Here is a 14,607-nt window from a genome sequence, read left to right as displayed (position 1 = left end):
GACTTAGGGCCCCTCTGGAGGACTGTGACCTCCTGGGTAGGATGGGATCGGGGCTGTTGGGGCGGTATGGCGTCCTGTTAGGAATGCTCGCTTGCCCAGGATGGTCCTGGGAGGTGTGGGCCCTCGGGGGGTGGGGGGGCATGCTGTGTGGAGTCCCACCTAAAAGGTGAGGCCAGTGGTGGAGTCAGGAGAGAGCCCTGGGCCTGATTCGTGTTTCTGCACCAGCACCAACCTCCACGCCAACTACAACTACAAGTATCACTACAGCCACGACCTCGACTGTCACAGTCCAAATTCCAACTGTGTCCACAGCCCGGACAGGGAATGCCACCCACAGCAAGAACAGCCAGGATGGCTCCCAAGGGGGAGGTCTGGGAGGGCTCCCAATGCAGGGTTCCCACTCCCAGCGGCGTGGACTGCACCCCTCCTGGAACTCGATGTGTTTAAGGACCGGAAGCTCCTCCAAACTCTGGCTGCGGGTTTTTACTGGGTTTCATCACATAGACCGATTGGTTGAATCACCGACCACACAACTAAACTCATTCCCAGCCTCCCTGAAGGTCAAGCGGGCTCAGAACCCCAAATCTCTAATCACGTGGTTTCTCCTTCTGGTGACTAACTCCCATCCTGAGTCACCTCATCTCTTAGCATGATCTCGGGGGTGATGCAAGGGGTTTGTGGGTAACCAGAGAAATCCTGAGGGTTTGGTGCCCCCCTCCCGGGATCCAGGGGCAAAGGCCAGTCTGATGACATGCCTTCCACAGCTTCCTGCCCACCCCACTGACCATCCTAACGCCAGGCAGGTGGGACTCCGGTCCCAAACACAGCGCTTCTAGAAACTGACTCTGCACATGCACCCATGGGGGGCAGGGCTAGGTTGTGTGGGGCTTGAAGCCTCGGCGATTTGGGGAGAAGGGAGGTGCATCTTTAAGAAAAAGACCAGACCATTATGAATGCCAACGGGGGATGAAAGAAGGGGCCTAAGCCAGTGAGGGGCCCGAACCCTAACTCGTGTCAGTAAGTCTGCTTGTCTCCGTGTGCAGTGGCAGAGCTACGAGGTGATTTTTTGCAGCGATATTTGTGATTGCAAAGGCTGGGGAAATGCCCACGAAGAGGGAGGGACACGTTAAATAAACGATGGTCTGTCCACCAGGGCAGTGGAATACTATGCAGCTGTGAAAAAGGGTGAGGGCCTTTCATATGTGCTGACACGGGAAGAGCTCCAAGATGGGTTGTCTTTTGTTGTTTGTTGTTGTTTCTTGCCTCCATCCTCTCAGGGTCCAAGATGTATTTGTTAAGTATAAACTAGTGTTTATACTGTGCCTCCCGGGTGTGAAAAAGGGAGGAAAATAACACACATTCGTGTTTTCTTGTATCTGAATACAGAGCCTCTGGAAGGTTCTCTGGAAGGTTCTCAAGTATACAGTGGGTGGGGGTCGGGGGAACTGGGTAGATGAGGGGATGTGGGGAAAGGAGGGGTTCTGCTGTTATGTTTGTTTTAAATATATTTCTATTGATTTCAGAGAAGAAGGGAGAAGGAAAGAGACAGAAACATCAATGATGAGAGAGAACCATCCATTGGCTGCCTCCTGCACACCCCGCACTTGTTAAGTATAAACTAGTGTTTATACTGTGCCTCCCGGGTGTGAAAAAGGGAGGAAAATAACACACATTCGTGTTTTCTTGTATCTGAATGAAGAGCCTCTGGAAGGTTCTCAAGTATACAGTGTGTGGGGGTCGGGGAACTGGGTAGATGAGGGGATGTGGAGAAAGGAGGGGTTCTGCTGTTTTGTTTGTTTTAAATATATTTTTTTTTTATTTCCAAGATGATGAGAGAGAACCATGGCTTGGCTGCCTCCTGCGCACCCCGCACTGGGGATCAAGCCCGAAACCCAGGCATGTGCCCTGACTGGGAATTGAACCGCAACCTCCTGGTTCACAGGTCGACGCTCAACCACTGAGCCAATCCAGCTGGGCTTATTTTGTTTTGTTTTTAATGTGACCTTATCCATGTATTGAAACAAAGGCGGGCGGCCAGATCCCCGTCCCACCCTGCCCTGCCCTTGCCTCCCTCCAGGCTCCCTGTGCTGCTCATCTTGTTAGCGCTTCTGCTGCTCCTCCTGGCGGGGGCCTCACTGCTGGCCTGGAGAATGGTGCGGAGGCGGAGGCGGGTCAAAGGTGAGTTGGCTCCCTGGCCCCTGTGCCCCCAGCCCAGGGTGGGCATGGAACGTATGCCCTCCGACTGCACATCCCGGGCGACCCGAGAGCAGGCGACCCTGGAGTGGTGCATGCAGCCTGTGGGAGGTGGGCCCAGGAGGTCTCTCGGAGTCTGGCCTCAGTCAGTAGGTGCTCAATAAACACCTGGGAGTGAGTTAAATGAGAACGATGACCGGCCAGCAGTCAGCTGTAGGATGCAGGCTTCTGCCTGAGGTCAAGTGTGGAGGGAGGGGGAGGGGGACGCTCTCTCCACGGCTGCAGTGCTAACTGGGAGCAGGTACGTGCTGGGGGCGGGTTGGGGGGACACTGCCTTACCCTCTCACCTCCAGCCTGTCCACCCGCCCATGGGCCCAGCCTCTCCCGCAGCACGGCCGGGCCTTTAGTAGCGGAATGGGTGTCAGCCACTTCCTCTTCCCCGAGAGGGGGCGGAGGGGAGAGGGGGAGACAAGGGGGGGTTCCCAGCCTGGACTGTCTCAGATCTGTGGTGTCAGCAATCCCCAGCAATGCCCTTTCACCTAGAAAAGTTCTTTTAAAAAAGGGATCTGATTGTTGTAGAAAATCCAAAGGTAAGTAACAGCACAGAGGAGGAAACAAGTTCCCATCAGAAATAGAAACTGAAACTCCCTCCACCAGAGAAGAGAAACCACCCCCGTTTGGGGTGTTCCTGCCAGTCTTTTCTCCACGCCTATCTGTGCACGTTTCTTAAAATGTTATGTCATATCATTATTCCTCTTCTAAGCCTGTTGCACTCATTCATTCATTGGTGCATTCACACACTCACACACACACACACACATGCGCACACTCATTCACAGACTCACACACTCATTCAGACACTCTCTCACACACACATTTACACACTCTCTCACACACTCACACACGGCAAAGCTGTCCTGAGCACCTACTGTGCGCCAGGCCCTATCCTGTGCTGGGTGCCTGGTCACTGTGTTACGATGGTAGAGTGGGTTACCCCCGAGCTCCCTCAGTGCGGCCTTCCATCCCCGGCGGTGCTCCCATCTCTCCCTCCTCCCGCCCTTTCTGTACCCTCCTCCCCCATCAGAAGGCCTGTCCCTGCTAATGGGGAGGGTGGCGTGGAGCCTGCGTGCAGCACCGGAACCGAATGTGTTCACACCTGCTTGTTCATTCACTCATTCACTCATCCCCTCAGTCGCATTTCCCTCCACAAACCCTTGAGTCCAGCTGCGCTGCGGATCTGAGGCGACAGGTCCCCAGGGCTGAGGTCTGTAGGCAAAGGCCTTTCTCCAGATGGGTCGTGGGACAAACCTGCCTTGTTCTGGGACAAACCTCCCCTCCCCCTTGTCTCTGTAGCTGGTGGGAATCCGGAGCCACTCCAGAACCCCTGTCAGGTAAGAAAGGCCACCAGGTCCTGGCTCGGTTGGCTCAGTGGATAGAGCGTCGGCCTGAGGACCAAAGGGTCCTGGGTTTGATTCTGGTCAAGGCCATGTACCTTAGTTACAGGCCCCTCCCCGGTCCGGGCCCTGGTCGGGGCGCAGGGCCACGTGCAGGAGCCAACCAATCGATGTGTCTCTCACATCGATGTTTCTCTCTGTCTTTCCCTCTCTCTTCCATTCTCTCTAAAAAGAAAGGCCACCAGGAGGGGTGGTGGGTAGCGGGGCGCACAGGGGGTGGGGGCTGGACCGTCCCGTGGGCTAGTGGAGGTCTGGGGGGACCATCGATGCAAGGAGTGGGGTGCCCGCCCAGAGCAGGAAGAACCACGCCTGGGAGCCCTGGCCAGTCTGCCCCCCACTCCAGGGAAAGGGGAATGAGGGAGGCTCGGCCAGCCTGGCCTCGGACCTGGGGAGCAAGCGCTGCCCGGAGAGGACCAGCGTGGGGGCGGGAGGCCGGGCAGGAAGCTGGGCCCCGAGCGTGAGGGGGGAGATGTCTGCAGAGAAGCTTTTTTTTTCCCAGGCACTCCGGCCAGCCGCCCAGCCCCGCGCCTCTGCCCACCCCAGGCCGCCCCGCAGAGTGAGCCCTGCTACGCCAACCTGGAGCTGCAGATGGGGCTCCTTCAGGGAGAGCCCGTGCACCCGAGGCAGGAGGAGGTGGAATACAGCACCGTGGTGAGTACGGGCCCCGCTCCTGGCAGGGCACCCGGGCTATGCCAGAGGCACCACCTGGGGGCAGCCTCGGGCAGAGAGGGAAGTGAGGGCTGGCCGGTGACCTCGTGTCACTTTAAGACGGAGCCACCAGCCCTGGCCAATGTGGCTCAGTGGATAGAGCATCGGCCTGCGGACTGAAGGGTCCCGGGTTCGATTCCGGTCAAGGGCACGTACCTTGGTTGCAGGCTCCTCCCCAACCCAGGCCCTGGTCGGGGCTCGTGGAAAAGGCAACCAATGGATGTGCTTCTCCCACATCGATGTTTCTCTCTGTCTCTCCCTCCCTCATCCTCTCTCCCTAAAAACCAATGGGAAAATATCCTCGGGTTCGGATTAACAACAACAACAAAAGACTGAGCCACACAGAAAACAGGGCCCAGGGCCGGTGTGGACCTTGCCAGAGCTTGGCGTCATTGTGGCCGGCATGGGGGAGGGGCTGGGAGACGGAGGGGCTGGGAGACGGCCAGTGACTACGGCCCTGATAGCGAATAAAGCACAGCTTTTATTGAGCACCTGCTGTGTGCCGTGGGCCCGGTGTCCAGGCCTGTGAGCTCTCACTGTTTGGCTCCCATCATCTCTTTGGTATCAGCTCTGCTTTCAGTTCTTATCAAGGACCCGCTGCAGGTCGATCCTTAGGCAGAGCCGCTGATACGTGAACTGGAGGAGGGAGTCCCCCAGGGCCCCCCAACTGACCCCCTTTAGTGGAAGAGTCAGGCAGAGGACCCCTCGGTGAGGAAGATGGGGAGAGATTTAGGCCTCAGGCATGTGGCCCCGGCACTACAACACCCTGTTTTCCTAACTCGGTGACTGATGCTCTCAGGGTGGGCCACAGGGACCCCGGCCCTGAGCCTGGGCTCCGTGCTTGGCTTGAGCGGGTGTGTGTGTGTGTGTGTGTGTGTGTGTGTGTGTGTGTGTGAAGGTGGGGTGGGGCAGGATCTCGGAGCCCAGGCCTTTAGGGGAAAGAAGGCAGGACAGTGGGGAAGGCTGAGCCCCCTCGGTGTCCTGATCCCCATCGGTGGTTCCCCACCTCCCCCTGAGCCCAGGCCTCTCTCCGCAGCAGGCCCCCAGGGAAGACCTGCACTACTCCATGGTGATATTTACCGCGCAGCATCAGGATCCTGAGGACCAGAGGCCCCCGCGGCAGGAGCCAGAGTACAGCGAGATCAGGAAGACAAGGCAGGAGCCAGAGTACAGCGCGATCAGGGAGACACAGCAGGAGCCAGAGTACAGCGCGATCAGGGAGACACGGCAGGAGCCAGAGTACAGCGCGATCAGGACGTAGCTGGCCTCCCGCTTCCCCGCCTGGAGGTCTCTGTGGGGAGCCCAGGGCCCCCCCTTCCCCCACGTGCCCCTCAGCCTGCTCCCCTCCAACAAGGGGCTGGGCTCCCGCCGGCTGTCCCTCTGGTGCTGGGACCTGCGGGGTACCCTCCCATGGGCCGGCTCTGTCACACCTTCCCTCTATTCTCTGCCTCACTCCAGCCACGTGATGGTGCTCAGCCCTGCGGGATCCAGGACAGGGAGGCGCACACACTGTCCCCTCCCAGTAGCTTCGTAAGGCCCTGCCAGTGGCCAGGAGGGAGAACCGGCAGAGAGCGGGGAGCCCCTCGGCCCTGAGAGCAGACCCCTCTTCTCCAGGCGAGGAGGCTGGAGGAGAGGCTGCCCTGGCCCAGACCCAGCAGCAGGCATGTCCTCGGCTCCCCTGAACCCTGAGAGGTTGAGTTTAATACAAGAGACAGCAATAAAGGTGACAACATCTTGAGAGAAGAGGCGTTATTGGAACGATGCCTGCTGGCGTCGGCTCCGCATTGAAGAAAGCCCCTGCCCTGGATCCCAGAGGAGCAGAGAGGCTGGAGGGGCCCCAGGGGTGGGGACATCCCAGAGGTCAGCACTGGGCGGGACAGGGGCAGCCACCCCTCGTTCGCTCCACGTCAGGGGGTTCAGACCTCAGAGCCTTGTCTGCCACCCTCTCCGCTGTGCAAAGTCTCAGGGCTTTTGTTTCGACGCTTCACAACGTTGTGACCCATGTTAAGTAAGTAAGAGTTAAAAGCAAGGAGTGTATGTCAGTATGTCCCGTAAGTCAAAGGGAGGCCCGACCCCTGACCCTGGGGGTACCGGCCGTGGTGATGCTGCCGTCACAATCAACTTGAGCCTTTGGAGCACTTTTCTCTGGGCGGTGGGCCCACAGCTTCGGAAGGTTTTTCCCGAGGGCGGACGGACACATCTGCTGGTGTCTTCTGCAGATTTTCGTGATCTGTGCATGCGAGTCATCCCAGTACTGCCTCTCTCTTTACTGCTGTTCTGAGATGCAAAAGGGGAAATACAGACACACACACACACACACACACACACACACAGAATGGGGGTATCGGATTCCCCAGGTGGCCCGTGAAATCACAAGGGGCTTTGTGGGAGGGAAGCCAAAGGGTTAAAGTTAGAAAAAATTGATGACAAAGTGTGTGTGGGGGATTATTCAGATTCACCCAATTTTAAAAAACATGTTCCACATTTGTTTTGTTATTATATCTATATCTGCATCTGTATCTCTGTATCTGTATATCTGTATCTGTATCTATATCTATATATCTCCATATATCTATATCTATCTATACCCATACCCATATCTATATCTATATCTATATCTAGATCTAGATCTAGATCTGTATCTGTATCTATATTCATATCTCTATATCTATATCTATATATCTATATCCATAGGTTCAGACCTCAGAGCCTTGTCTGCCACCCTCTCCGCTGTGCAAAGTCTCAGGGCTTTTGTTTCGACTCTTCACAACGTTGTGACCCATGTTAAGTAAGTAAGAGTTAAAAGCAAGGAGTGTATGTCAGTATGTCCCGTAAGTCAAAGGGAGGCCCGACCCCTGACCCTGGGGGTACCGGCCGTGGTGATGCTGCCGTCACAATCAACTTGAGCCTTTGGAGCACTTTTCTCTGGGCGGTGGGCCCACAGCTTCGGAAGGTTTTTCCCGAGGGCGGACGGACACATCTGCTGGTGTCTTCTGCAGATTTTCGTGATCTGTGCATGCGAGTCATCCCAGTACTGCCTCTCTCTTTACTGCTGTTCTGAGATGCAAAAGGGGAAATACACACACACACACACACACACACACACACACACAGAATGGGGGTATCGGATTCTCCAGGTGGCCCGTGAAATCACAAGGGGCTTTGTGGGAGGGAAGCCAGAGGGTTAGAGTTAGAAAAAATGGTTGAAAAAAGGTGTGGGGGGGATTATTCAGATTCACCCAATTTTAAAAACATTTTCCCACATTTGTTTTGTTATTCTATCTATATCTGTATCTATATTTGTACCTATATCTATACCTATACCTATATATCTATATATCTATATATCTGTATCTATACCTATATTTATTCTATAGCTATATCTATATCTATCTATACCTACACCCATACCTATATCTATATCTATACCTATCTCTATACCTATACCTATATCTATAAATATCTGTATCTATACCTATACTCCTACCCTTTACTGAAAGGTAAGGTGTAAGGTCACACGAGTAAGCAGTGACAAGACTGGAGCCAGAACTCAGATGCCTGCATCCCTTCATTCCAAAGCCTCTCACTCAGGACCCAGGGAATGGACAGCTCGGTCTTCCTCCCAGAACTCAAATTCAATTTCCTCCTTTTTTAAGAAGACTATACCTATACCTATACCTATATCTATATCTATATCCGTATCTATATCTATATCTATCCATAGCTATATATCTATAGAGGAAGGGAGAGATAGAAACATCAAAGATGAGCGAGAATCATTGATCTGCTGCCTCTTGCACGCCCGCCCCCTACTGAGAATGGAGCCCACAACCCGGGCATGTGCCCTGACAGGGAATCAAACCATGACCTACTGGATCATAGTTCAAAGCTCAACCATTGAGCCACACCCAGGGGGGCTCAAATTCCATTTCTTAAATGGCTAATTACTATTTCCTCCTGGCTTAACATTTTGGTCTTTTAAATTTTGAATTTCATTTCTTCTCCCTCTCTCTCTCTCTCCTCCCCTTCCTCCTTCTCTCACTCCTACTGTATCCCCCATTGTTATCCCCCCCCCCACACACACACACATGCCTTCCTGAGAGTCTGTTCTGTGGCCTCCGTAGTAGCTGCCATAGTAGCTCATGGTGTCAGGGGGAGTGTGTTTCTGTTCAAGACGAGATCCTGAGAGTGAGTGTCAGCGAGTGGGGAGGGAGCTTATATACCTGAGCCAGCAGGTGCTGAATCACGTGTAGCCCCTTTTGTGTTATTTTTATTATTATTGCATCTACATAACTATGTCATTAATTCTTCGTTCCCTGACTCAGGGAGAGGGCCGCCCACTCATTAAAATGTCGGAAATGTCTTTGTAGTTTAGGTGGAGTGGCCTTCAAGGTCGTTTTATCACTTTATCAGCGCATCACGGCCCACACTTTACATATATGTGAGCTTAGTGTCCCTCACGCCTCGGGGGAGCCGTGGGGAAGCCGTTGCTTCAGGTCCCGAGAAGGAATCCATGTTTTCAAATCCGGGCGTGCGGGACCCCAGCGACATTCTTCACGCCCCGCATACCAACCCCATCGGATCGCGTTTCTCATTAAATGCTTCTTCAATCTGGTTGTCTTCGTTGCTGTACTTTCTCTAGTTGCTGTAGTTCACTTACAAATTATTTCAAAGAAACAGGTCGAATGCAGGGCTCTGCACGTTACCATCTCCTTTTACAGCATCTTCCCCTCCGTTTGTAAAGTGAGTTACATCTTGTCCAGAGAGAGGGGAGGGGAGTAGACGCTGGAGAGGACGGGAGAACCAGCTCCCGTGAGCACCGTGCGGAGCGCGAGGAAGGAGCCAAAGATCTGTTTCCTTTCCTCTGAGAACAGTGACCATTGTAACGGGCTCACTTTTCACCTTTCATTCTACTGTGCAATATAGAAACCATTATTGCTTGTTGCAATTGATAGCCAATATTGGTATATAATTATTAAGTAAATCCGTTGTTTATTATTTGTTTTAAATATATTTTTATTGATTTCAGAGAGGAAAGGAGAAGGAGAGAGAGATAGAAACATCAATGAGAGAATCATTGATCGGCTGCCTTCTGCAAGTCCCACACTGGAGATGGAGCCCACAACCTGGGCATGTGCCCTGACGGGGAATCGAACCCGTGACCTTCTGAGTCACAGGTCAATGCTCAACCACTGGGCCACACCGGCAGGGCTAGAAGCAAGTTCTTTATAAAGGCCCTCACCATCCCACCCGCCCTCAGGCTGCTTTGTTGCCCCCGAGGCTTCCCCATGCGGATTCTCACCTCCAGCAAGTTCTTTGTTGCCAACTCTCTGGCTTATCGCTCTTCCCAGGTCCTTTGCATTTGACCCTTTGGATCAGGGGTCCTCAAACTTTTTAAACAGGGGGCCAGTTCACTGTCCCTCAGACCGTTGGAGGGCCGGACTATAGTTTAAAAAAAAACTATGAACAAATTCCTATGCACACAGTGGCAGCAAAAACAACCAGCGGGCCGCATGTGGCCCGCGGGCCGTAGTTTGAGGACGCCTGCTTTGGATTCTCCCCTCTGCCCCTTCTGCTACAAACCTGGGCCACTGGTGGCGAATGAACCCACAACACGCTTCTAACACCACCCCGGTCACCCAGGTCAAGGGCAGACCTGCAGGGAGCACAACTAGCCACCCTCTGCTAGTGAACCCAGCAGCACAGGCTGGCAGAGTGCGGAGTGGGGAGGTCGCTGCGATGCCCTCACTGTGTATGAAGCCGAGTTTCCCCGTCACAGCCAGACACTAACTGCTTAACAGCCAGAGCAGGACCCTGGCTTCCTCTAGGCACTGAGCCGGCAGATGGAGTAGGAGGCGGGAGAAGTGAAGGGATGGTGGTTACGGAGGAGCAGGGAGCTGTGATTGACAAGGGTGCCTGACCACCCAGCACTCCAGGAAGGAATTCAAGATCAAGGTCACCTGTGGGATATCAGCTGGCCAAACGCCTCTTCACTTCCCCAGAAGCGGACAGTCTGAGCCAGTGGTTGGCAAACTCATTAGTCAACAAAGCCAAATATCAACAGTACTTCTTCAAAATAGACTCGCCCAGGCCGAAAACCGACTTCTGCACATGGGCCACGAAGTTTCAATCGCACTGTATGGGCACCCCCACGTGGTATTTTGTGGAAGAGCCACACTCCAGGGGCCAAAGAGCCGCATGTGGCTCGTGAGCCGCAGTTTGCCAACCACGGATCTGAGCATTTCACCCTCGGTCGGTCAGTCAGTCGGTGAGAGAGTCAAAGGTAAAACTTGTCAGATCATCAACCTCATGGGCCGTCAGCTGACCCAAAGGATATGGATGCGCAGGGAGGGTGAGGAGAGGGGGAAGGAGGCCCCGGGGTCAGCTGGGGGTGGGGGAGGGGACACGCCTGGGCTTCAGTGGTTCTTGGTGGCTTTCCTCTTGGTGGGGCACATGGCTTCTCGCTCAGGCACATGGCTATTCCCATGCAGCCAGCGTCGGGGGTGGAGGAAAAGGCTCTGGGGGGAGAGAACAGGGTCCAGGCAGCAGTCAGGATTCTCCCAGAACCCAGAGAAGGAGGCAGCAGGAGCCCGGAACCTTCTAACCGCAGAACTCCTGCTTTCCCCGGGACTCCAGGCATCATAGGACAGTGCCCCCAGAGCACCAATGCGGGGTACAGCACTGTCCATATCCCCCAGGTAACAGAGTACCGGTACACCCGGGAGCTCCCTGCGAAACCAGGCCCGGACGGCACACACACGGCAGGGCGTCCTGCCTTCCCGGGGCTCTGGCTGTGGGCACAGCACCTGCCCCAGCATCTCTCTTCCTGGGGACAGAGCGTTAGGAGGTTGACTTCAGAAGAAACCACTCTCTACCTACAGATATCTGAGGCAACAAGTCCTCCAAGTTCAAATTCTCTGTTAGAAGCAGCACAGCCTGGTCCGCGATGAGAGAGGCCTGGCCCAGCTGGACCAGGTGTCAGGCATCAGCCTGAGGAGGTCATGCCTCTTCCATGTCACAGATGGGAAAACTGAGGCCCAGGGAGGTGAAGGGCTGCGTGCGCCAAGCCCACGCCACTTGCACCGAGCTGGGATTCTGGACCAGGCTCTGCATGGACACAGCACCTGCCTTGAGCTGCATGCCTTCGCCCAGGAGGGGAGCTTGAGCCTTCGCTTGCCCACCATCCAGAGCCACTGGAAGGGCCGTGGGATGGGCATTGCGGAAGTGGGGTGTGCACACGTTACACAATGTTACTGCCAACCGTGATGTAAGTTCCCTTCCCTCCCTGCCCGGTGCTGTCCAGGATGCGGTTGGCTCTTTCTGACCTATTTTTCTCTTTCTGGTGAATTTTAGGTTTAGCACAGCGACTCAATGAGGTCATGTAGGGGTGACACCGAGGGGGGAGGAGCAGCATGGGGGTTCAGGCCCGATGATTGCACGCACCTATTCCCTGAGGTGGGCCATGGGCCCTGGTGTCGTCTGGCTGGACCAAGCCCCCAAGGGCTTTGGAGGTGGATGGAGTCAGGTGAAGCAGCGGCCCACCTAGCAGCCCCCTCACCGCTCTGCTTTCCTGTGTTCCACCACCAAATAGTCTGCTGTTGGCATCACATTCTTTGTTCAGAACAGAATTTCTCGACCTTGGCACTATTACATATTTTTTAAAATATGTTTTTATTTTATTTTTAGAGAGAGAGGAGGGAAGAGGGAGAGAAAGATAGAAACATCAATGATGAGAGAGAATCATTGATTGGCTGCCTCCTGCACGCCCCACACTGGGGATAGAGCCCGCAACCCGGGCATATGCCTCCACCGGGAATCGAACTGTGACCTCCTGGCTCATAGGTCGACACTCAACCACTGAGCCACGGGGCCGGGCCAGGCCAGACATACGTTTTTATTTCTCTTGGGTATACCCCTAGGAGTATCAGTGCTGGCTCGTGTGGTACCTCAGTGTTTGGTTTTCTCTAGCTGTTGACATCTTGGGTAAGTGACATTCTGAGGTCATTCTTTGTCGTGGAGAGCTGCAGGGTGTCTAGCAGAATCCGTGACCTCTACCTAGCAGATGCCACGCCCGAACAAACACCAGCTGTGACAATCAAACTTGTCTCAGTGTTGCCAGGTGTCCCCTGTGGGTGTCTTTGGCGTTTTAAGGTAAAGCCAAGTCGTGACATTGGCCCGTTGGGCCTGGAGAACATCCCCTGTGTCTTCCTAAAGGTACATTTGCATGACCTGCTTGCAGGGGTAGCCCCCACTCTCCCACTCACAGCCACCCCGTTTTCTGTCAGTTCCTCATTCTCTTATTTGACATCTATTTGGAAACTAAGTTCCAGGGGATGGGGTGTCAACAAGATAAGCAGGGTTCCTGCTTCGTAGCTTCCCTCTTCCTCCTTCTGCTCATCATCACCACCACCAGCAAACGTGCAGCGAGGGCTGGAGTGCTGTAGGCATTTTAAATGAAGTCCCTTAGCAGCCCTCGAGCCTAGGCTCTCACTGTTCGCAGGCCTGTGTGGAGGGCAGGAGCAGGGACACCACAGGGAAGGTCACAGCAATGCGAGGACCGAATCCACAAGTCCCGATCCCACTCGGGTGCCCTTTGCTCCCCTTGTTCGGGATTGGGTCTGACTCATGTGGTCAAGCCCGGGCTTTCTCACGGTGCCGATGGACCCAGCCTTATCCAATGATGGGCAAGTCCAAGGTTGTTCTTTTTAAATTTTATCTTAGTCTGAAAATGTTTATTTTTGAGTCTAAAGGACTCAAGAGAGTTACCCAGGAGAGGGAAGACTAGAAAAGCCATCCTGATTTTATTCGCAGAAGTTCTCGGTCTTAGCATGACAGCTGATGACTCAAACCTGTCCCTCTGGCCTCACTCCCCCCCCCCCCCCCCCATCCTGACATCCTAAGAAATGCTCCCGTCTGCGTCCCCAAACTCTTTCGTGTCTTTATGCTCTCCCTCTGTCGGGGGGTGGGGGGTGGGGAGGGGCCTCCTTCCTTTTCTACTTGGGAGACCCCTGTTGTCCTTCCCAGGGAAATGTGACACCCTCTGTGAAGCCTTGGCTGGTGGTATCTGGGCCCCCCCCCCCCCCCCCAATACAGCCCTGGTCTCTGGAGGGGGGATGGTCTGTGGGCGGGAGCTCTCTGAGTACAGGAGTGACACTTTGTTCATTCTTGCATCCCCAGCACCCAGTCGGTGCCTGGCACACAGGAGACACTGGCATGTGTTTGCGTCGGGGTGCAGAGCGTTACTGGATTTCCCTCAACACCTCTCCACTTGGGAACAGGACCGGCCCCTCCGCCCCACCCTTCAGCTCCAGGAGGCTGAGAAGGAGCAGGGTTGGGGGGCAGCCTCTGAAGGCCCCCTCTCCAGCTCCTGCTTCTGTGAAATTAACTTTAGTCGTCTATTTGATTTAACCCAATACACTCAAAACATTATTTCAATGATATTGGAGATATTTTAAATTCTTTTTTTCATAAACATTTTTCAACACCTCGTGTGCATGTGACACTTATCACACATCTCGCTGCAGACCAGCCGCAGCACAGCCGCGCAGTAGGCAGTGTGGCTTGTGGTTACCGTATGGATCCGGATGCTGGTTACCAGCTCCCACATCTCCAGCCCAGATCTCCTTGGTGTTTCTCTTTCATCTGCCTTCTCGCACCTCCTCCAGCGGTGTCTTACTTTCAAGGATGAGAAGAGGCAATGGTGACAGAAATGTTAAAAGAGGAAACAGTGACAGGAGACTTCAGAGCTGGGCTGAAAGAGCGGTGGTAAACTTGACCAGGAGCTCGATCTTGGTAACGTAATAAACCAATGGCGGGCAAAGTTCTGGTGTAAAAACCATAGAATGCGGCAGTTCCCCACCTCGCACTCCCATTCCCGACTTCGGTCCCAGCTCCCTCCCCTCCGAGGCTCTCATTCTACCTCTTTGTGGTCAAGCCTTCGAGGTGAAGATTCTGCCCGCCTTTCCTGTTTGATGATTAGGGTACGTTAGCGTTGGATTTCTTCCTCCCCGTTTTGGCTCTATCAGGGCCAGTTTAATCAGTGCTCATCTTACCTTTGGGACAGTGCTGTCATATGCTGGGTGGTGGAGACAGGCCCCGTGCTGGGGAAGAGTCTGTAGCTCCAAGATGGAGAGCGGCCCTCAGTTCTCTATTATCCTGGTAATGCCATCTCCGGGGGGAGGGGTTCCCGTGCTGGGTGGTGTGGGTGGGAGATCATAGGGCCCACAGCAGGTCCCTGCCACCAAATGAGACA

At 54.4% G+C, this 14,607-nt stretch overlaps 1 protein-coding gene across 1 annotated transcript in view; it reads left to right on the top strand.

Moving 5' to 3' along the window:
• CD300A (CD300a molecule) overlaps positions 1 to 6,856 on the top strand; it is a 14,088-nt gene extending 7,232 nt beyond the window's left edge. The window contains exons 5-8 of the mRNA XM_014536082.1: positions 2,078 to 2,178; positions 3,547 to 3,584; positions 4,191 to 4,298; positions 5,392 to 6,856. Of these exons, the coding sequence (XP_014391568.1) occupies positions 2,078 to 2,178; positions 3,547 to 3,584; positions 4,191 to 4,298; positions 5,392 to 5,616 (472 nt within the window). The 3' untranslated portion in view covers positions 5,617 to 6,856. The remainder of the gene's footprint in view (positions 1 to 2,077; positions 2,179 to 3,546; positions 3,585 to 4,190; positions 4,299 to 5,391) is intronic.
• Positions 6,857 to 14,607: the final 7,751 nt, after the last annotated feature.

This window comes from Myotis brandtii, unplaced genomic scaffold (assembly GCF_000412655.1).
Source record: "Myotis brandtii unplaced genomic scaffold, ASM41265v1 scaffold157, whole genome shotgun sequence".
Taxonomy (NCBI): domain Eukaryota; kingdom Metazoa; phylum Chordata; class Mammalia; order Chiroptera; family Vespertilionidae; genus Myotis; species Myotis brandtii.
The sequence above is the reverse complement of the archived record's forward strand: the minus strand, read 5'-3'. Positions and strand labels throughout refer to the sequence as shown.